The 20,707-nt window shown below is 36.8% G+C and overlaps 1 protein-coding gene across 6 annotated transcripts in view; it reads left to right on the top strand.

Moving 5' to 3' along the window:
• Nucleotides 1–20,707, top strand: part of ECPAS (Ecm29 proteasome adaptor and scaffold) — a 128,295-nt gene that overhangs the window by 58,107 nt on the left and 49,481 nt on the right. For all 6 annotated transcript variants that reach the window (XM_039474887.2, XM_074395166.1, XM_039474884.2 and 3 more), the window contains 13 exons: nucleotides 684–765; nucleotides 2,666–2,785; nucleotides 5,318–5,403; nucleotides 5,642–5,720; nucleotides 7,828–7,877; nucleotides 8,880–8,946; nucleotides 9,037–9,159; nucleotides 11,037–11,140; nucleotides 13,517–13,640; nucleotides 15,497–15,577; nucleotides 17,088–17,313; nucleotides 17,746–17,837; nucleotides 19,929–20,063. In XM_039474887.2, the coding sequence (XP_039330821.1) occupies nucleotides 684–765; nucleotides 2,666–2,785; nucleotides 5,318–5,403; nucleotides 5,642–5,720; nucleotides 7,828–7,877; nucleotides 8,880–8,946; nucleotides 9,037–9,159; nucleotides 11,037–11,140; nucleotides 13,517–13,640; nucleotides 15,497–15,577; nucleotides 17,088–17,313; nucleotides 17,746–17,837; nucleotides 19,929–20,063 (1,369 nt within the window). The remainder of the gene's footprint in view (nucleotides 1–683; nucleotides 766–2,665; nucleotides 2,786–5,317; nucleotides 5,404–5,641; nucleotides 5,721–7,827; nucleotides 7,878–8,879; nucleotides 8,947–9,036; nucleotides 9,160–11,036; nucleotides 11,141–13,516; nucleotides 13,641–15,496; nucleotides 15,578–17,087; nucleotides 17,314–17,745; nucleotides 17,838–19,928; nucleotides 20,064–20,707) is intronic.

The raw sequence follows: 20,707 nt of genomic DNA, 5'->3' as shown, positions 1-20,707 counted from the left end.
CAAAAAATTAGCTGGGCATGGTGGCGCGTGCCTGTAATCCCAGCTACTCAGGAGGCTGAGGCAGGAGAATTGCCTGAACCCAGGAAGCGGAGGTTGCAGTGAGCCGAGACCGCGCCATTGCACTCCAGCCTGGGTAACAAGAGCGAAACTCCGTCTCAAAAAAGAAAAGAGAAGAAAAAAAAAAAAAAAAAGAAATTAGCCCCTTTCTTTTTCTTTCTTTCTACAATGTGAGTTGCCCATTTCATTTGTGTGTTTCTAACATTTTTTTTTTTTTTTGTTAAGAAATGTTGGGGCTGGGCTGGGCACAGTGGCTCAAACCTGTAATCCCAGCACTTTGGGAGGCCGAGGCGAGTGGATCATGAGGTCAAGAGATAGAGACCATCCTGGTCAACATGGTGAAACCCCGTCTCTACTAAAAATACAAAAAATTAGCTGGGCATGGTGGCGCGTGCCTGTAATCCCAGCTACTCAGGAGGCTGAGGCAGGAGAATTGCCTGAACCCAGGAGGTGGAGGTTACGGTGAGCCGAGATTGCGCCATTGCACTCCAGCCTGGGTAACAAGAGTGAAACTCCGTCTCAAAAAAAAAAAAAAAAAAAAAGAAATGTTGGGGCTATAATTTTTTGAAATTACTAAAGGGGGAGGAAAAAATGATTTTAACAACCTGTGTTGAAACCTTCCATAGCTTAATTGACTGGAATAATCCTGCCATCATTAATAAGATGTACAAGGTATACCTTGGAGATATACCACTGAAGACAAAAGAGGTATGTTGTGAAAAGTATTTTGTTTACATGAACTATATGTATTTGTACATTTTCTCCTAGTTTGATTTACGCTGAATCTGTGCTATAACAAAATTGTTGTTAAGTCATGTTAGTTTAGATGAAGTAAAACCTGGTAACATAGTTTAATGGATCTGGTGTTGTAAATTCAGATTCCTAAATAACAATGCAAACTGTCTAGTGTAGGGATTGATAAATTTTTTCTGCAATTTTTTTAGGCTTTGCAGGCCTTATGGTCTCTGAGATTGCAGCTACTCAGCTCTTGTAACCTGAAAGCAGCCATTGGCAATACATAACCAAATGAGCATGATTGTAAACCATGGAAAACTTGGTGGATACTGATGTTTGAATTTCATGTAGTTTTCATGTATTACAAAATAGTATTCCTTTGATATTTTTAACCATTAAAAAAATGTAAAAATGATGCTTAACTCACAGACCTTATCAAAATAAATGGTGGGCCAGATTTGGACTGAGGGCTATAGTTTGCAGACTTCTGGTCTAGAATCTGGAACAAAAGGTGGGTTCTTCTAAAGGCTCGGAGTAAGACTTTTGCCTTAATAACATGAATTTTTTAGTTCACTGTGTTTAAAAGTATTTCAAGTATAAACCCAGACAGGCAAGGATTATTTGTTTGCATGCCTTTTGTGAAGGCCTTTTGATAATGTACTGTAACAATATTTGCACTTATGATACAAAAGCAATGGTGAGTATACTGGCTGGGTTCCTACCACACATCCAAGCTATGTCATCAGATGACTAACAGTCATTCTATTCTTCACTGTCATGTACTCATTAAAAAAAAAAAAGAATAAAACTCAGCTTTGAGAACATCCTTGATGAAGCGGTAAAAATGAGTTTACTTGAAGAATAGACAGGCAAATGATAGTTACTGAGATGAGTATTTGGCACGTATTTTCTCCAAAAGGGAAAAATGAGGACTTCAAGAAAAACAATTAACATGATTTATTATCTATGATAAAAGTTAGCTTTCAAGCAAAAACTAGAATTTTGAGAAACATGTATTTACCACAGTGATTTGATAGCTTATCAATACTTGGTGGATTTTTCTGATGAGATTAGAACACAGGTAATATAGAACACAGGATTTGTAAAAAAATGTTGTACAAGGAAACGTTTGCTTAACTCAGCCAATATTTTGCAAATGAGGAATGACGTTACAAAAGCATATAAGGGCAAGGGAGCCATTCAGAGTAAGATAACAAGTGGAATATAGTATGAGAGTATACAAAAGTTCATTGATACAGTTTCAACTCAAATTGCAACTAACTTTTTTTTTCATTTTTAAAAAATAAGCAATTAACTGTTAATTATTATTTGTCAAGTTTTGGTGTAGTATCAAAAAAGAATATCCACAATTACCTAAGAAAGCTGAAATCATCTCCACTTTTTCAACCACACGTATCTGTGCAAGCTAGGTTTTTGTTACTTCAGCCAAAACAATGTATTATAGCACATTGAATACAGAAGAATATGTAAAAATCAATTTCTCTTGTAGTAAGTTGAACATCAAAGAGATTTGTAGACAATGTGAAACAATGCTACTCCCTCAGTACAATTTTTTTTGTTTTGGAAAATAGTTATTTTTTATACAAAATATGTTAGTTTTGAAAATAATGAGTTTATTAAGAATTCTGAGTAAACAAATCTGTTAAAATTTCTCAGTTTTAATTTTCACTATTATATTGATGGGTTAAACAGATATAAACAAAAGCTCTTTGGAGACTTCAGTAATTTTTAAGAGTGTAAAGGGATCTTGAAACAAAGTTGGAGAGACCACTAATTTAGATGAACTCTCATGACATTTTCATTTCAAAATAATTTTAAATTGCTGAGTTATAATCAAGCATATTTTCAACAGGGTGCAGTTCTGAAGCCAGAGCTTAAAAGGGACCCTGTCAGTACGAGAGTCAAGTTAAAGATTGTCCCTCATCTCCTTCGTTCTAGACAAGCTGCTGAAACGTTCCCAGCCAACATTCAGGTAATTTTTTTTTTTCCAGAGAATATTGGCCTATCTGCAACTTTTATGTCCATTTAATTAGAGAAAGAACTGTGTTAATGGATATTCAGGGGTAGGTTGATGTGTATAATAAGATTAATGAGATTCTTTTTTTTTCTTTTCTTTTTTTTTTTTTTTTTTTTTGAGGCGGAGTTTCGCTCTTGTTACCCAGGCTGGAGTGCAATGGCGCGATCTCGGCTCACCGCAACCTCCGCCTCCTGTGTTCAGGCAATTCTCCTGCCTCAGCCTCCTGAGTAGCTGGGATTACAGGCACGTGCCACCATGCCCAGCTAATTTTTTGTATTTTTAGTAGAGACGGGGTTTCACCATGTTGACCAGGATGGTCTCGATCTCTCGACCTCGTGATCCACCCGCCTTGGCCTCCCAAAGTGCTGGGATTACAGGCTTGAGCCACCGCGCCCGGCTTGATTTTTTTTTTTTCTAAAATTTGCTGCAGTATGATTTAAAAAAAATTATCACTATATATATAGGTTGAGCATCTTTAATTAGGAAATCTGAAACTCTAAATGCTCCAACGTCCAGAACTTTTTGAGTACTGACATGATGCTCCAAGTACAAAATTCCACACCTGGTCTCATGATGGATTGCATTAAAACAGTCAAACTTTCGTTTCATGCACAAAATTATTTAAAATATTCTATAAAATAACCTTCAGGCTACGTGCATAAGGTGTGTGGAAAATGTCAATGAATTTAATATTTAGATTTGGGTCTCGTCCCTAGGGTGTTGCATTTTGCATGTACACATAATCCAAAATCTGAAAAAATCTGAAATCTCAAAGCACTTCTGATCCTAAGCATTTCCCAGTAACTAACACTCAGCCTATACTATATATGGCTTCCATTTATTTCAAATGTATGGTAATAATCCCTTTCAAACAAGGTTTTTTTTGTGTGTTTGTGGTTTTTCTCCAAAAATGGTATCATTAGTCACTTAGTCAGTTAAATGAAAAAGCTGAGTCATCCTTAACTGAAGCCTCACTTGAAGGCAGTGGCCAAATCCTCTTGATTTCATCTACTTAATGTCTTTACTTCTCTACACCTAATGCTGATATTAATTCAAACTGTTACTATTTTTTTTTTAAGCTTATCTTCCTGCCTATAGTCTCTTGGCCCATATCCAGTCTGTTTTCTTTTTCTTTGCTTGTTTTTTTTTTTTTTTTTGAGACAGGGTCTCACCCTGTTGCTCAGGCTGGAGTGCAGTGGCACAGTCTTGTCTCACTGCAGCCTCTACTTCCCAGGCTCAAGTGATGCTCCCACCTCAGCCTCCTGAGTAGCTAAAAAATAAAGTCTGTTTCAAATAATGTAGCACTTGATTATATTTTGTCCTGTATCTTTTTGTGTTTTTTTTTGAGACAGAGTCTTGCTGTGCCATCCCAACTGGAGTGCAGTGGCATGTCTCGGCTTATTGCAGCCTCTGCCTCGCATGCTCAAGTGATCTTCCCATCTCAGGGCCTCCCAAGTAGCTGGGACTATAGGTGTGTGCCACCACGCCTGGCTAATTTTTGTATTTTTTTGTAGAGATGGAGTTTTGCTATGTTGCCCAAGCTGGTCTAGGACTCTTGGGCCCAAGTGATCTTCCTTCCTCAGCCTTCCAAAGTGCTAGTAATTTTTTATTTTTTTGAAGTGAGACAGGATCTTGCTATGTTGTCCAGACTGGCCTTGAACTCTTGGGCTCAAGTGATCCTCCTGTCCCAGCCTCTCTAGTAGCTGGGAATATAGGTGTGAGCCACCGTGCCTGGCTCTGTATCATTTTAATATACATACCTCTTAACTCCTCTATAAGATTGAGTGCTTGTTCTTTTTTATATCTCTTAGTACCTAACACAGTGGCAATTATAAAGCAGATACTCAATCCTAGTCTGGAACTCAATGTTACTGTTAAACAGCATCAGAATACTGCTGGCAGTTTTAGGAACAAGAGTGTAGAGGGTTTTTTTGTTTTGTTTTGTTTTTTTAGTGTAATCTTTGTCATCAAAAGTAGGAACTTGAGGGATTTAGGTATTCTTATTGTTGATGGTTAATATTGAACTTGCTGGATGCTGCACAGGGCTCATCCACATGATAGTTTTGCCTTCTAGGTGGTTTCATAATACATGAAGCCCTTTTACCCCAATGGCACACTTGTAGAATATTTCTATTTGTATATTTTTCCTGAAGCTTTTAGTAGAATTTGTCCTGAATTGTATAATTAAGAAACCTAGGGAATGGCTGAGTGGTGACCCACTGCAGTGTGTACTCTTAGTTTCTTCACCGTGGTAGATCCACAAGCCTTGCAGACTTGTGAAATCAACCATTGTGTTTGTTACTTCACAGACTATTTATGGGAGCTTCTGATTGGCTTTCTAAGTTGGTCAGCTAATAATGTTTATCTGCATTAACGTTGAAGAACGAGATGTAGTATGAAAGGTCTGCTGTTGAATTCTGATTACTATTCAAAAGTATTTAATTCTTATTTTTGTTAGTTGATGTTCTCAACTCTTCTTTCACATAGGTGGTGTATGATGGACTTTTTGGTACAAATACAAATTCAAAGTTAAGAACATTATCCCTGCAATTTGTTCATCATATTTGTATAACGTAAGTTTTAACTATTTTAACTATAAAGTTTTCAAGCTGCTAGAATGCTTGAATTATATCTTTTTATTTATCTTACCTAGAAAGAAATCATGTTTGCTCATCTTTAAAAATTTTCGTATTTTAATGGATTATTTAATTTATTTTGGTTATGTCTCTAATTATTTTATGTAACCATCAGTAGAGATACCTAGTTATGAGATTTCTTACCTTGCTTTGTGTATGTGTGTTTTATTTAAAGCTGTCCAGAAATTAAGATTAAGCCATTAGGTCCAATGCTTTTGAATGGCCTCACCAAGCTAATCAATGAATACAAAGAGGTAAATGACTTGTCTTTTAAATTTTATCAACATTTTATGTCTTACAATATTTTCTATAATCTTTCTGGTCTGTTCATTAATGTAGTTAAATTTGCTATTTCATTGTTTCTTAACATTTTTACTTGAAGTAGTACAAATTTCAGAAATTACTGCCCTTTTTTCCTTTTTTGGGGGGGGAAATAACTGTTAAAAACTGATGAGTCTTGAGGTCTTACTGCATCTTTTTTGAGACAGAGTTTTGCTCTTGTTGCCCAGGCTGGAGTGCAATGGCGTGATCTCAGCTCACTGCAGTCTCCCCCTACTGGATTCAGTGATTGTCCTGTCTCAGCCTCCCGAGTAGCTGGGATTGTAGCTGCCCATCACCATGCCCAGCTAATTTTTTGTATTTTTAGTAGAGATGGGGTTTCACCATGTTGGCCAGGCTGGTCTTGAACTCTGGACCTCGTGATCCACCTGCCTTGTCTTCCAAAGTGCTGGGAGTACAGGCATGAGCCACCTACTATGTCTTTAGGTAGCATTTTTTCAGCCAGTGCCTTTTGTGCTACTTGTAGGCATTGTGCAAAAATGGAATTAAAGAAATTGAAATTTATGTTTATTTCCATATGGGACTATTTGGATTTGGCTTGTGATGGGAAACAGTGTTAATTCTCAGGGGCTAAGATTTTTTTTTTCTTTTATATTTTTCTCTGGTAAATAATGGGGCTGAGATTTTAATGATTAAAAATTCTGTCAAAACATGCATTCAGTAAATTTTTGATTCCTTAAGCTAAATGGGATGAAGTATCCTTGGATTGTAGATTTTTAAATCTCATTTTCCCTGCTATATTTCTTTTACTCTAATATCTCCAGTATTTAAAAGGATTTTGCTAAAAAAAGTTAATATTTCAAGAATTCATTAGTATTATTTTCCTCAGTCTAAGCTCAACATGAATGCATGTTTGCAGTAGTATAGTGAGCTCAAGATCGTACCATTGGAAATTAGAACTGAATTTGAATCTAGTTTTGTTTTTTGGTGAGTTACTTAGATTCTTTGCACCTTCTTATCAGAAAAATGAAAATAATGATACCACTTTATTAGATAGTGTGAAGATTAAATGAGTTAATCTACCTAAATTGTTCAACATAGTTAAGGCACGTTAGTAGATACTATTAGTGAAAGGTACTTTGTTTTCTGTGCAGCTCTGCTTTAGGGGTAAGTAGGCCTTGTTCTCCTAGCTTCTTTCTTCTATTGAGTAATGCTTGTATGGTTAAGATCCAGGGGACTTCTCAGATTATTTTATGGCATAGATAGTGAGATGCTTTGGAGTCATGGGTAGAAATAAAAATGCGCTGGGGCTTTTGGGGAGAAGCTATATATTTAAATATACGTTAGGGAGGCCAGACAAACCACAGGTATGAATCCCCTTACTTCCAGGTGACACCTACATGTCTTCCCAACAGATGAATCCATAAGAATAGCCATTTAGATGTGGAAGGGCAAATCCTGGGATAAACATAAACTTTGGTGGAAGTTCATTGTATTCTGAGTAATCAGATTGTTAGTTTTCGTAAAACCATGTAGACCTCTTATCTGTATCTTGAGGAAAGAACCTCACTAATTCAGCTGATGACTATGACCCTCTTAATTTTTTATGGTAGAAAATATGGTAGGAAGCTGTTTATTACAGTGTAGATTTTTAGAAAATCGCACTACAGTTTACCTCAATTTTGCTGAGAGATGGAAGATCCTAGTCTGTTGGACCAGTGATGTATTGTCTAATGAGTTAATTTTTTTTTAGTGTGTTGAAGATCCGTTTTGGTGTTTGCAGGTTACATAGTGTTGAAATATCTTGAACTCAGCAGCAGCTAAGAGAACAGTGCATTTCCCTTTTGGGACGAGTTGGGGATGCAAGGTTTTGTTATGTTTTTCCTTTTACGAGTGTGGTGGAGTCTCAGTTTGGACATTTTTGTTGTTGTTCAGGTGCTAACACCATATAGTTAGACAGAGTGAGACCTAGGTTTAATAAAGAGTAAAATAATGCATGTAATTGCAGCGAAAAGGTTTTACTGTTTACTGTATTTTTTGTTTTGTCTGTTTTTGTTTGTTCTTTTTTTTTTTAATTTAAAGGACCCTAAACTACTGTCAATGGCATATTCAGCAATTGGAAAACTCTCCAGGTGAGTAAACTCTTTTTTAGTGAGAGATATGCTATTGGTAAACTGAGAAGAATTATGTGGCACTTAATAATGGTGGAAAATAAATTTGTTGTGATTCTGAAAGGAAATATATTTAATGGCTATAGGTTGTTTAGAAATGTTTTCTGTGTAGAAGGAAAAAGATGTGAGACATTTTAATTTATATTTGAAGGTATGTTACTGTATTAAATAGTGGTCTTGAAATGAGAGTTTGAACTGAATTGTGTCATAATGGGCTATATTTTTTTATACCCTTGAGACTTTTGGTTGACCTTATGTGTTTTTGTTGCTACTTGGCACTAATCTTTATAAACCCAGTGATCAAGGTTTTTCTAGTGATTCTCTTTTCTGAGAATAGTGTTTATGATTCTGAGTGGCCCTGACAGATTTTTTTTACTTCTCAGTGTGATCTCCTCATTCCAATTCCTGCTGGCTTCATCTTCCTTCACTGTATTTCAAAGCAGGGAGAGAGAGGTGAAACATCCTCAGTGGCAACCATGTGCTGCTTCCACCCCAAGTACAGGTTTTATGTTGGCCTCTGTAGACCAGGTCTTGATCTTCTCTTCAGAGAAAAGAAGTTTTGGGGTTTGGAAGAAAGCCACCCCAGATGAGTGGATACAGTGCAGGGTTGTCAGCCAGCCTTGTCCCTTGTGTGTTGGCATGAAGTAACAAAGCCTCTTTCCACGACAGCCGTTAGTTTAGATCACAGTTTGGTCTTATCTAATTTCTTCATGTTAAAATCAGAAATATTAACTGAATGCATGGAATATTATAGAGGGGATATCTAGAAGATGTGTGTATTAATCAAGGGCTATTTGGATTAAAGAATTAAATAATTAGAAAAAATTTTGGCTCTTGGGGGAGGTAATATAATGATGCTGACATTGTGTTCAGAGAGTTCAGGAAAATTTTTAGTTTCTTTTTTTCCCTTTTTCATCTCTTGGAAATTTATGATAGTAACAATATTTTTACATTCTTTTGCAGTCGAATGCCACATTTATTCACTAAGGATATAGCGCTTGTGCAGCAGCTTTTTGAAGCCCTTTGTAAGGTAGGGAAGCAGCTGCCAAGTTTATGCTTTCTGTTTGGATGTTCCCCTGGGGACCCAACAGGAAGGGAAACATTTTTATTATCTTTATAGGAAGAGCCTGAGACTCGACTTGCTATTCAAGAAGCTTTGTCTTTGATGGTTGGAGCATATAGTACTTTGGAAGGGGCACAGCGAACTCTCATGGAGGCACTTGTGGCTTCGTATTTAATAAAGGTAGGTCCGTGTGAACTACAAAGTCTGGGTAGTATACAGTTTACATTTTAAGAACAAAATTTGAATTGCTACTTAAATGTTTTGATAATTAAGAGGAATATTTGCTTTCACTTGGGCTGTGATTTATGATCTATTTTTAATTTTTCATGATGAAAATTTGACTTTAGGGGAGAAGGAGTGGTAGTATTCACAGCAGTGCTTATGTTTAAAGCTTTCCATGTGGGAAAATTGTTCTGAATACCAGGTCCTCTGAGTTAGAAGTGCTTTGTCTTGGTAACCGGTAGCTGAGCACTACTGTCCGCTGGGGTAGAGTTTGATAGGTAATGTTTTCAGAGAAAAGCAGAAGGGGTGAAAGACAAATTCCATATGTCAAAGTGATTCTTTAGGAAGTGAGCCAGTGCTGTCATACATGCTCTTCTTCCTCTGGTCCTCTTTATTTGGTTTTCAAGGGAATTTGTGGGAGGATTTTGAATATCTGTAGATATATACATACATATGTTTATGTAATATGAAAAATACTGTGTATTTGCTTCAGTCAGTTCTTTGTCCCACATTTTTAAGAGTAGAAAGAGAGGGAGATTGGAAGATGGAATGATACTAAAAAGTGTCAGTGAGATTAATGTAAATTGTGTCCTAATGGAATTAGACTGACATGATTTAATATATTTATTTTGAGGGAATTTGAAATGTTCAGAAAGATATCTGCTTGCTATGAAAATAGGACAGGATTAAAATGTGCTATTAAATATATTCAGAAAGCTTACTGTGGGTGGAGTCCTATTGTCACGTGCTTTTAGTGTGCACTGCACATGGTTCATGTTTGTATATCATGGACAAAGCTGTGTACGCATATTTGGAAGCTCATTAGAATAGAACACTTAAAACTTTCTCTAGGTAACCTTGCAAGAAAGTGTGATGCTTATATAATCACTTATAGATACTGGTTCTACTCCTTCAGATCAAATAATGTAACACTATTATGAATACAAAGCTAATTTCTTTTCTTTTCACAGACAGCATTTAAAGCAACCAAACTCTAGCTTAATTATGTAATTTAGGCTAGTCTTTAATATCATCACTCTTTAATGTAGTTAAAGGAATGCTAAATAGCAAGAATGCCAGAATGAATAGGACAATATATGTATTTTTAATGTCTCTCTTATTTCACTTATGTTTGTGGATGGAGAAGTGACCTAGGGAAGGTCCATAAGAATAAAGCTTCAGGATCAGTAGATTCTAAAACTACTTTTCTGGTTGAACTTTATAGTCATAGATTATTAATCTAAGTTAATTCAATATATTTCTGTAGTTGAAACTGCTTTGGAGTCAGTTTTAACTTCAGAGCGAATTTGAGAACATTGGAGGTATTTTGCTTCAACTTGGTGGGGATTCCGAGTAAGCTCTGTTTGTGAATTCTGCAAAATAGCTGAGTTTCACTTATGTGACTGACAAGAGTTGGGGAGGCAGAGGTGGTGGCCAGAAACTGTCACAGTGACCCTGGTCCCAAGGTTTGGGCTGATGATGTGCAGAGATTCCCTGGTTATGATCTTTGGGGGGGGTCTTCCTGTTTTACCTGGAGTATCCTCTTAAATTATAAGAGTACTCTTTAAGTACTCTTTACAATTAAGTACTCTTTACAATTAAGTAGTCTTACTCTTTAAGCCACTGTCCAAAAGACTTAACATCATTAAAGATCTTGGACAAATGATTTATTTTATTTATTTAGATACATATTTATTCAAGTGTCACCTTAGAATTTTGAATTGTTTACAACTAGGAAGACTCATCTTGATTGGAATAGATGGCTGGTAATTGATTTTTTCCCCCTTTTTCTTTTTTGGGTCGGGGTGGTCTGTGTATGTTTACGTGTCAAATAGCCTGAAGTTCAAGTTCGACAAGTGGCTGTGAAATTTGCCAGCACTGTGTTTCCCTCAGATCATATTCCTTCCAGATATTTGCTGCTACTAGCTGCAGGAGATCCGTAAGTTTCAAAAGGTGTTAATTTGAATTTTGGTTTATTTTGAATTTATTTGAAAATTACTAGAAGTCGTATTATATGTAATGTTGGTCTATGAAATTTAGAAGCTATTTATTAAAGAAAGTATGGCTCTTGATGTGATAGCGACCTGTACTCATATAGTTATATATTTATATAATAATACAAATATTACATGTATATCTCTATATAATATATATTATATAGATGTATTATGTAACATATATATAGCTAATACAGAAAATGTTTATGAAATGGTCAAGTGTAAATAAATCAGATTATATGATTGTGTGTGTAATGTAAAAACAAGCTCTATGTAAGGAGAAAAAAGGCTAATGATGGTTTGACATATGTATTAATATTTTATTAAATATGGAATATCATTTTATATCTAATATACTAATATTTTTAAATGAGACATATGTTGCATTTTATATTAATTATACTGTGGCATTTTCTAGAGTGTATAGTACCTTTTAAAAGAATGTTTAAATGGTTTTGAAATTGGAACATGCCTTTAAAAGTTATATGCACATATAATGAAGTATATGTGGACATATTAAAACAACTCTTTCCAAATCTGTTACATATCTTATAGCCAATGACATCTTAAAATCCATGCAGCACTATAATCTATTTCATAATAAACCATTATTACTACATTTAATGTTTAGAATTTTTGCATCCTTTAAGTGAGATTCTTGTATATTTTTTTCTTTTTTGTTATCAGGGATAGCCCGATTTGGGGGAGGTGAAAAGCCTCATTTATACTGAGGAATAGTTTAAATAAATTATGCATCCTATGATGATTTCAACACCCTTGCCCATAAACTTTTAAATAGTCCATTTTTTAAAAAAATGGGTATTTCCTTGATAGCTGTTTCAATATCCTAGCTGGCCAACTGTGTGCCCCTCATGCCATTTATTTTCTTTCCTATAAATTGTATATATTTTGTTGTTATTTATTTGGTTAGTATTTTAATTGGACATCGCAAGTTATTAGCAGGCCCTGACTTTTGACTTCTGATCTTGGCTGCTGCTGCTTTTTTTTTTTTTTTGAGATGGAGTTTCACTCTTGTTACCCAGGCTGGAGTGCAATGGCGCGATCTCGGCTCACCGCAACCTCCGCCTTCTGGGTTCAGGCAGTTCTTCTGCCTCAGCCTCCTGAGTAGCTGGGATTACAGGCACGCGCCACCATGCCCAGCTAATTTTTTGTATTTTTAGTAGAGACGGGGTTTCACCATGTTGACCAGGATGGTCTTGATCTCTTGACCTTGTGATCCACCCGCCTGGGCCTCCCAAAGTGCTGGGATTACAGGCTTGAGCCACTGCGCCCGGCTGGCTGCTGCTTCTTATAGAGCACATTTCGATTTGGTTAAAGGGGGTTTGGATTGTTAATCTTGATTCTGGTGCTCTGTTGCTTCTTTTTCTTTCTTTCTTTTTTTTTTTTTTTGCTTGAATTTCTCTCCAGGAAGCTCTGTTGCTTCTTACTTTTTCTACATTAGTTTCCCAACCACAGGCCAGATGTTACTGGGGCCTGACAGCCAAGGTGGCAGGCAGTTCATGTTAGAGCAAGGATTTAAGTCTAGGGAGTTGGACTTCCAAATAGAGCTCTTAACTGCCGTATCTTATTCTGTAAGTGCTGAAAGTTATTTTTGTTTGAGAAACCAAAACCAGAGCATAACTAATTCAATAGTTTTCCTTCTTTAGTTAAAACTGTTCAGGTCAAATGAAAATCCTCTTGACAACTTGAGGCATTATTTATTAATTCTTTCTTTTTGGCCCTTTATCTGTTTGGAAAATGAGACACGATCAGAGGCAACTGAGGAATTAAAAGGCTTTATGTGGTATCTAAATAAGACTATTGCTGAGATCAATCTCTAGATGGTCTGAAATTGGTTGGGGTTTATATTTTTACAAACTACTGTTACTTATTAGTTATTAGTTATACAGAATTGCGGCTGAATACATAGAGATGTAAGAGTTTGGGTGGAATGTATAGACCACTAGATAGTCAACTGAATTTTAAAATATGTGTTATAGTTTATGATTTAACTCTACAAGGTAAAGCATACACTTAGAAATTTACATAATGGATTACTTACCGTACCCTATCTTGTTTTTTTCTGTGAGTCAAATTCAAAGAGGTAAGCCAGATGACTCCCTGAACCTCATGCAATTTCTAATAAGAAGGGATTTCTTAGAATGTGTTATATTGACTCTGCTTAGATAGCGAAGAGTGTATTTAAGACATTTTCTGACAACTCCAGCTGCCAAGTAGAATTGCTGTTCTTATTCTTCAAATGATCATTCTCCAATTGTTGACATATATTTTTTATTCTTATTTTTCTTTTCTGAAAGCCGTGAAGAAGTTCATGGAGAAGCACAACGTGTATTAAGGTGTCTTCCAGGTAGAAACAAAAAGGAAAGTACTTCTGAGCAGATGCCTTCCTTCCCAGAAATGGTATATTACATCCAAGAAAAGGTATGGCATGCAACTTAAGGTAAGTCGTCTAAATCATATAATGGATGATGAAAATAAAAACATTCATCTTTAAATTGAAAAATGTAATCACTAAATGTTGACTCATAAAATTTCTTTCTTTCTTTTTTTTTTTTTTTTTTTTTTTTTTTTTTTTGAGATGGAGCTTCGCTCTTGTTGTCCAGGCTGGAGTGCAATGACATGATCTTGGCTCACTGTGACCTCTACCTCCTTGGTTCAAGCGATTCTCCTTCCTCAGCCTCCCTAGTAGCTGGAATTACAGCTGCCTGCCACCACGCCCAGCTAATTTTTTGTATTTTTAGTAGAGACGGTGTTTCATCATGTTGGCCAGGCTGGTCTTGAACTCCTGACCTTAGGTGATCCACCCACCTTGGTCTCCCGAAGTGCTGGGATTACAGGAGTGAGCCACCGTGCCTGGCCAACTCATAAAGTTTCTAATGTTGATAGTTATAATAGGGGGAGGTACAAAGTGAGGGAAAAAATTATAATTTTCACTTGTAATTGATCTGTTTTGCCTAAACTTGAATTACTTATAATTCCTTTTATGCTTGGTAACATTTTGGCTGTGTTTAATATTTTTTCCTTTAATATGACATGCTTAAAAATCTCTTCTTTTTTTAATTTTTTGAGACAGGGTCTTGCTCTGTCATGCAGGCTGGAGTACAGTGGTGTAGTCTCAGCTCACTGAAACCTCCACCTCCCAGACTCAAGCAATCCTCCCTCCTCAGCCTTTTGATAGCTGGGACTACAGGTGTGCACCACCACACCTGGCTAATTTTTGTATTTTTTGTAGAGACAGTTTTGCTATATTGCCCATGCTGGTTCTCCTTTTTCTTTTTCTTTTTCTTTTCTTTTTTTTTTTTTTTTTGAGTCGGAGTTTCGCTCTTGTTGCCCAGGCTGGAGTGCAATGGCGCGATCTCGGCTCACCGCAACCTCCGCCTCCTGGGTTCAGGCAATTCTCCTGCCTCAGCCTCCTGAGTAGCTGGGATTACAGGCACACGCCACCATGCCCAGCTAATTTTTAGTATTTTTAGTAGACATGGGGTTTCACCATGTTGACCAGGATGGTCTCGATCTCTTGACCTCGTGATCCACCCGCCTCGGCCTCCCAAAGTGCTGGGATTACAGGCTTGAACCACCGCGCCCGGCCTCTCCTTTTTATTTTTAAGGGCACTCTTTAGGGTAGTATAAGTTTAAGGATGCTTCAGGGAACAGTTTTCTTCCCACCATATTCATAAGAGAGCATCCTACCTGCTTTTACAAGCCTCTGCTTTTGCGTAGTGTTTTCTGCCAGTAGTTCCAGGATATTGGCAGTAATGACCACCGACCCGCTCCAGGCCTTGACTGTATCCGCTTTGCTGGAGGATACCTTCCTACCTTTTACCTCCATGGGGTGATCCTAGCTCTTTGCTAGGTGGGCACCTTAAGGGAGTTGAAGGTCATTGTGCAGTGGCCAGGATTCTGTTTTCCATACAGCAGCACAATTGTATTTGTGGTCAGAATATTCTCTGTGCTTGTAGTTTCCTCCCACTTTCATTATTAATGAAAATAACTGGTATGTCGTGACCTTGGATGACTATATTAGTAGATGTCTAGAATAGGTTTATTATTTTTAAACAAGTCAGTACAAACATGGAAAAAGGACAACACACTTGTCATTTAGTGTGTGAAGGACATGCACTATCAGCATGATTAATAGGAAAGTGGAAAATGTATTGATTAGAAAAAGAAGCAAACCTAGGACACGTAGCTAGAAATACAGTTGTTTTTGAGTTGGGGAAGGGCAGATATGCTCCATTTTTCACTAATTGTGTCTGTTTTGGGACTTTTAAACTTAGGCTTCCCATCGAATGAAAACTCCAGTCAAGTACATGACCGGGACCACTGTCCTTCCATTTAACCCAGCAGCCTTTGGAGAGGTAGGACTTTGATATATTCCTATTTACTTTTTGTAAGTATTCTAAAAAGATTACACCACACCCAAAGAAGTGTCTGTCATTTTGTTTTGTTTTAGGTAAACCCATATTGTGGTATTATTGTTCTTTATTGGGTTATTTTTTAAAAAAATTGGGAAATTGATATTATTTTAATTCATAGTGGAGTATGTAAATGTATTTATCTCCGTGAGATTCTTTTTTGTGAAAGAATTGGATGTTCTGTAATGATTACTGTTGGGATTTTGCAGTAAGTTAGATTTGGGTTTTAAAGCCAACATACTGTTGAGGTTGTTAGGATTATTTAGTTTTGAAGGTTGGAGAGGATTAATTGATCACACTTATTAAGGGAAATTCTATTTTTTAGATCATTGACTTGCACTAAGTAAATTATAAGAGGTAATCTTGTTCAGGGTAAGAATTTTCACAGTGAATCTGCTGCCTATCCTAACCATCAATGAAAAAGCTTCCAGAGGACTCCTTAGTAGTCTGTTTATGTAAGGGTTGTTTTGTGTTTTTGTTTGTTTTGAGAATAGTTCTCACTCTGTCGCCCAGGCTGGAATACAGTGGCGTGATCTTGGCTCATTGCAACCTCGCTTCCTGTGCTGAATCTCTAACCGCAGCCTCTTGAGTAGCCGAGACTACAGGCATGACCTGGCTAATTTTCTTATCTTTTTGGTAGACATGGATTTCACCATGTTTCCCAAGCTGGTCTTGAGCTCCTAGGCTAAAGCAGTTCTCCTGCCTCAGCCTTCCAAAGTGTTACGATTACAGGCATGAGCCCCCACATCTGATCTATATCAGAGGTTTTTATGGTGTTACATCTATTTTTCTGTAGATGATTTGAACCCATTTTCTCAAATTCTTGTCAGTGGAGATTAAACACACTGGAATTCTGTGGGAATAATAGGCTATTTGCTCCAGATTTCTGCCCTTCCCTCCCTTCCTTCCCTCCTTCCCTTCTCCCCACCCGCCACCCCCACAGACACACACAACTTTGACAAAATAATGATTTTTATTATAATTTTTAACTTTTAGGTTTGGGTTTTCATTACCCAGGTATTAAGCCCAATAACCCATAGTGATCTTTTCTGCTCCCCTCCTTCATCCCACCCTGTCTCCTCAAGTAGAACCCAGTGTCTGTTTCCTTCTTTGTGTTCAGAAGTTCTTACCATCTAACTACCACTTAAAAGTGAGAACGGTATTTGATTTTCTGTTCCTGCATTAGTTTGCTAAGGGTAACAGCCTTCAGCTGCAATTTCTGACTTTAAAAGTTGTTTGTATTTTAACGTCATTAAAAAATTATTTGGATTTGCAAACCTTGTTGTATAGATTTTGCTCCATGATAGAATATTTTCAGCTTTCCATGAGGATTGGAATAGCTTTATGAAGAAGCGTGGGGGAATCAAAACTAGAAATTGTTACTTTGAAGAGTACCTTCCCACATTAACTTTTCAAGAAGCTTATCTAGTCTTCCTCTCTGTTCTGTTTGTAGATAGTTCTGTACTTGCGCATGTGCCTCGCGCACAGTGCGGGGGTGGTGCCCACCTCTCAGAGTTTGGCTGATATGCAGGATCATGCCCCAGCCATTGGACGTTACATACGGACTTTAATGTCAGGCGGGCAGGTGGCACCCTCATCATCTTCTAACAAGAGTGGGGAAACTAACCCTGTGCAGATCTACATTGGCCTGCTTCAGCAGCTGTTAGCAGGTGTTGGAGGTAGGAATTTGTGATGCTAAGGAAAGATATTAAAGCACTTAAGCAAAAATCTAATTTTAAACTTAGCTAAGATATATAGCAAAATTATTCTCTCTCTTCTGTAACTGAACATTAGCCTTTGTTTCTTTTTAAATGTTATCTGATTCATTCTAGATATTAATTCTTTTTTCGGAAAGAAATGCTAACAATAGATAATATATTTTTACTTTGGAAGTGGATGTGAAGAACAGGATATCCTTTTAAAGATAGCTAATCTGTAAATTTGCTGTAGTGAATCACACACTATATTTAGGTTGTGTAGGTTTTTTTTTTTTTAATAGAACTGAAAGAATGTGTGTTAAAGCAGTAGCCTTATACTTTAAAGGAATTTAGTGATCCCTGTATGTTCTTTACTTTTCTTGAAACTTAAAGTGGTTCTGAATTCTTACTTAGGTTTACCGGTTATGTACTGTCTGTTGGAAGCTGTGTCAGTGTATCCAGAAAAGCTGGCTACCAAATTTGTAGACAAAACAGAATGGATAAAGGTATGTTCTGCATGTACCTTTTTAAAAAAAAAATTCTATTTCCAAAATAGAACTAAATTAATTAATAGAATTAACCTCATGATTTTTTTTTCCCCCACCAGAATTCATATGACCTTTTCTGCCTTTAGGTCATTTTGAAAACTCTCTCATCATCAGACACTTACTGGGAAGCATGTAGGTCACTATGTCTCATTGACACACCTGGAGGAGAGTGGGAGGTGAATTGAGAAGCATAGGAATAGAATAAAAAAATAATTCCTTTTCTGTTTCAAAAGTTTTTTTTTTTTTTTAAATAAGCAATAGATTTGTGTAGTTTAAATAAAAACTATGAAAATTGTCTCCTTTCCTTTACCATCTCCCACCTACCGAAGTCTCCCAATTTTTGCCCTTTCTGCTCCCCTCCGACAAGGCATATGTCAGTCACTACGTGTATATGGCATCTTTTCTAGAGTTTACTTATGTACATACACATAAAAATGTGCATTTAAAATTTTTGTTTCTTCCTTTTACAAAAAGCAGAATGCTATTCACACAGTTTTATACATTCTTTCACTTAATAGTAGAACCTGGAACTATTCCACTGCAGCTATGGAGAGAGCATCTTGTTTATTGTAACAGCATCTGTTTTTATTGCATGAATGTACTGTAATGTATTCTAGGTTTTTATAGATGGCCATTTAGAGTAAGCACTTCCATTCTGCTACAGTGAATAATCTTTCATCTTGCATATTGAAGAAGTATATGTTTTAGATGGATTCTCCAGAAATGGAATAGCTGGATCAGAGGACATGTGCTCTTGTAATTTTCCTAGATAATGTGACACCCTCCATGTGGGTGGTATCAGTGTACACTTCTACCAGCCGTGTATGAGGGTGCTCCTATCCCATGGCCACACGCAAAGGGCTGCCAAGTTTAACAAACAAAAATACAAGATACTCAATTTGAATTTCAGATAAATAATGAATAATTTTTTTAGCGTAAGTATTGGCCCACACAGTTTTCTGTATCTCCATATGCTACATAAGGCAGTTCTTTTTTTGGAAAATACAGCTTGAATGATGGCAAAAATGTACAAATTATAACTTTAAGTGTGAAAACATGAATGAAATTTACCAAGAGGTGTTAGTTTTGCACATTTCTGGATCATCTGGTCTCATGAAATTGCTTCTAGTTTAAAAAGGAATTTTTATTTCTTACAAATTTATACCGATTTTAAAATGATTTCATAGGTTTTGAGCTTTGTTGTTTTAGATCAGAGGTTGTCATATTATAGTCAAAGGTCAATATGGCCTGCCTCTTGTTTTTATAGGGCTTGCAAGCTAAGAATGGTTTTTACATTTTTAAATGTGGAAAAAAAAATCAAGAAACTAACATTTCATGACACTAACATTTTTCGTGTCCACGTTTTACTGGAACACAGGCATACTCATTTGTTGGGTATTGCCTGTTGCTGCTTTTGCACTGCAGTGGCAGAATGGAGTAGTTACAACAGAGACCAAATGGCCCATAAATCCTTTTCTTTTTTTTTTTTTTGAGACAGAGTCTCAATCTGTTGCCAGGCACCAGGCTGGAGTGCAGTGGCACGATCTTGGATCGCTGTAACCTCTGCCTCCTGGGTTCAAGTAGTTCTCCTGCCTCAGCCTCCCAAGTAGCTGGGACTACAGGTGCACGCCACCACGCCCAGCTAATTTTTTTTTTGTATTTTTGGTAGAGACAGGGTTTCACCATGTTGGCCAGGATGGTCTCGATCTCTTGACTTCGTGATCCACCCACCTCAGCCTCCCAAAGTGCTGGGATTACAGGCGTGACCCACAGCGCCCAGCCCCTTTTTGGTTTTTTATAGAAGTTGCTGATCCTTCTTTTAGATTATCTGTGAATAAATTTCACCTGTTTTGTACTTGTGTTATCTTTGATGAAAATGCACCGAAGATTTTGTTACATAATTTATTCAGCTTTCATTTTGTTTTCAAATACTATCTTGTTTTTTTCTCATGGATATCAATAGATTGAACATTCTTTTAATTTTAAAAGAAGTTTTCAGCAGGCACACGGTTCTATGTCATGTACATATTTTTTTTTTATACTTCTCAGAGTCTGATGAATAGCAGTAAAGAAGAAATGCGTGAACTGGCAGCATTGTTTTATTCTGTGGTGGTATCAACAGTGTCGGGGAGTGAGTTGAAATCAATGATAGAACAGCTTATAAAGACTACAAAAGACAATCACGTATGTTATTTTGTCTTCATTCCTTTTTGTGGGAGGTGGAGTTTTGTAAAAGGATCTAACTTTAGTTTCTGTGTTCTCATTTGTAAAATGAACTTCTAAATTCCTTGCTTTTGTGAATGTAAAGAGTAAATGAGATAGGTAATACATTGGTTCAGTCAGCTCACTTAATGAATATGGGTGCTGTGCCTGAGAAGCACTGTTTTAGGTGCTAGGAGTACAGTGATTCATAAATACGTGAGAATCCCTAGTACAACAGGATGCTCACAGCCTACAGCCATACCACCGTGAACACACCTAATCTCATCTGATCTTGGGAAATAAGCAGGGTCGGGCCTGATTAGTACTGAAAGCGAGAAATGTTAGCTCCTTTTCTCTTCCTCATCTATTGCTGCCAGTAAAAAAACAAGTTTTACTTCAAATAGTTTGTTGGTTACCTTGTGTTTAGAGGTTTTAGCAGTTAGAAATAGGATCTGTTCATTGTCTTCTGTTGGCAATAGGGAGACATTATGTGTGAAAGTTATGGCATTGTAGTTACATAAGTGCTGTAAGCTAGAAAGTGGCATGGGAGCATGTAGGAGCATGTAGGAAAGTCACCTCACCTGGAATTGGAGTGGGCATGGAATTAGAGAATGTAAACCTTAAAT

Source organism: Saimiri boliviensis, chromosome 2 (assembly GCF_048565385.1).
Source record: "Saimiri boliviensis isolate mSaiBol1 chromosome 2, mSaiBol1.pri, whole genome shotgun sequence".
Lineage (NCBI taxonomy): Eukaryota > Metazoa > Chordata > Mammalia > Primates > Cebidae > Saimiri > Saimiri boliviensis.
This window is presented reverse-complemented; position numbering and strand designations above follow the sequence as displayed.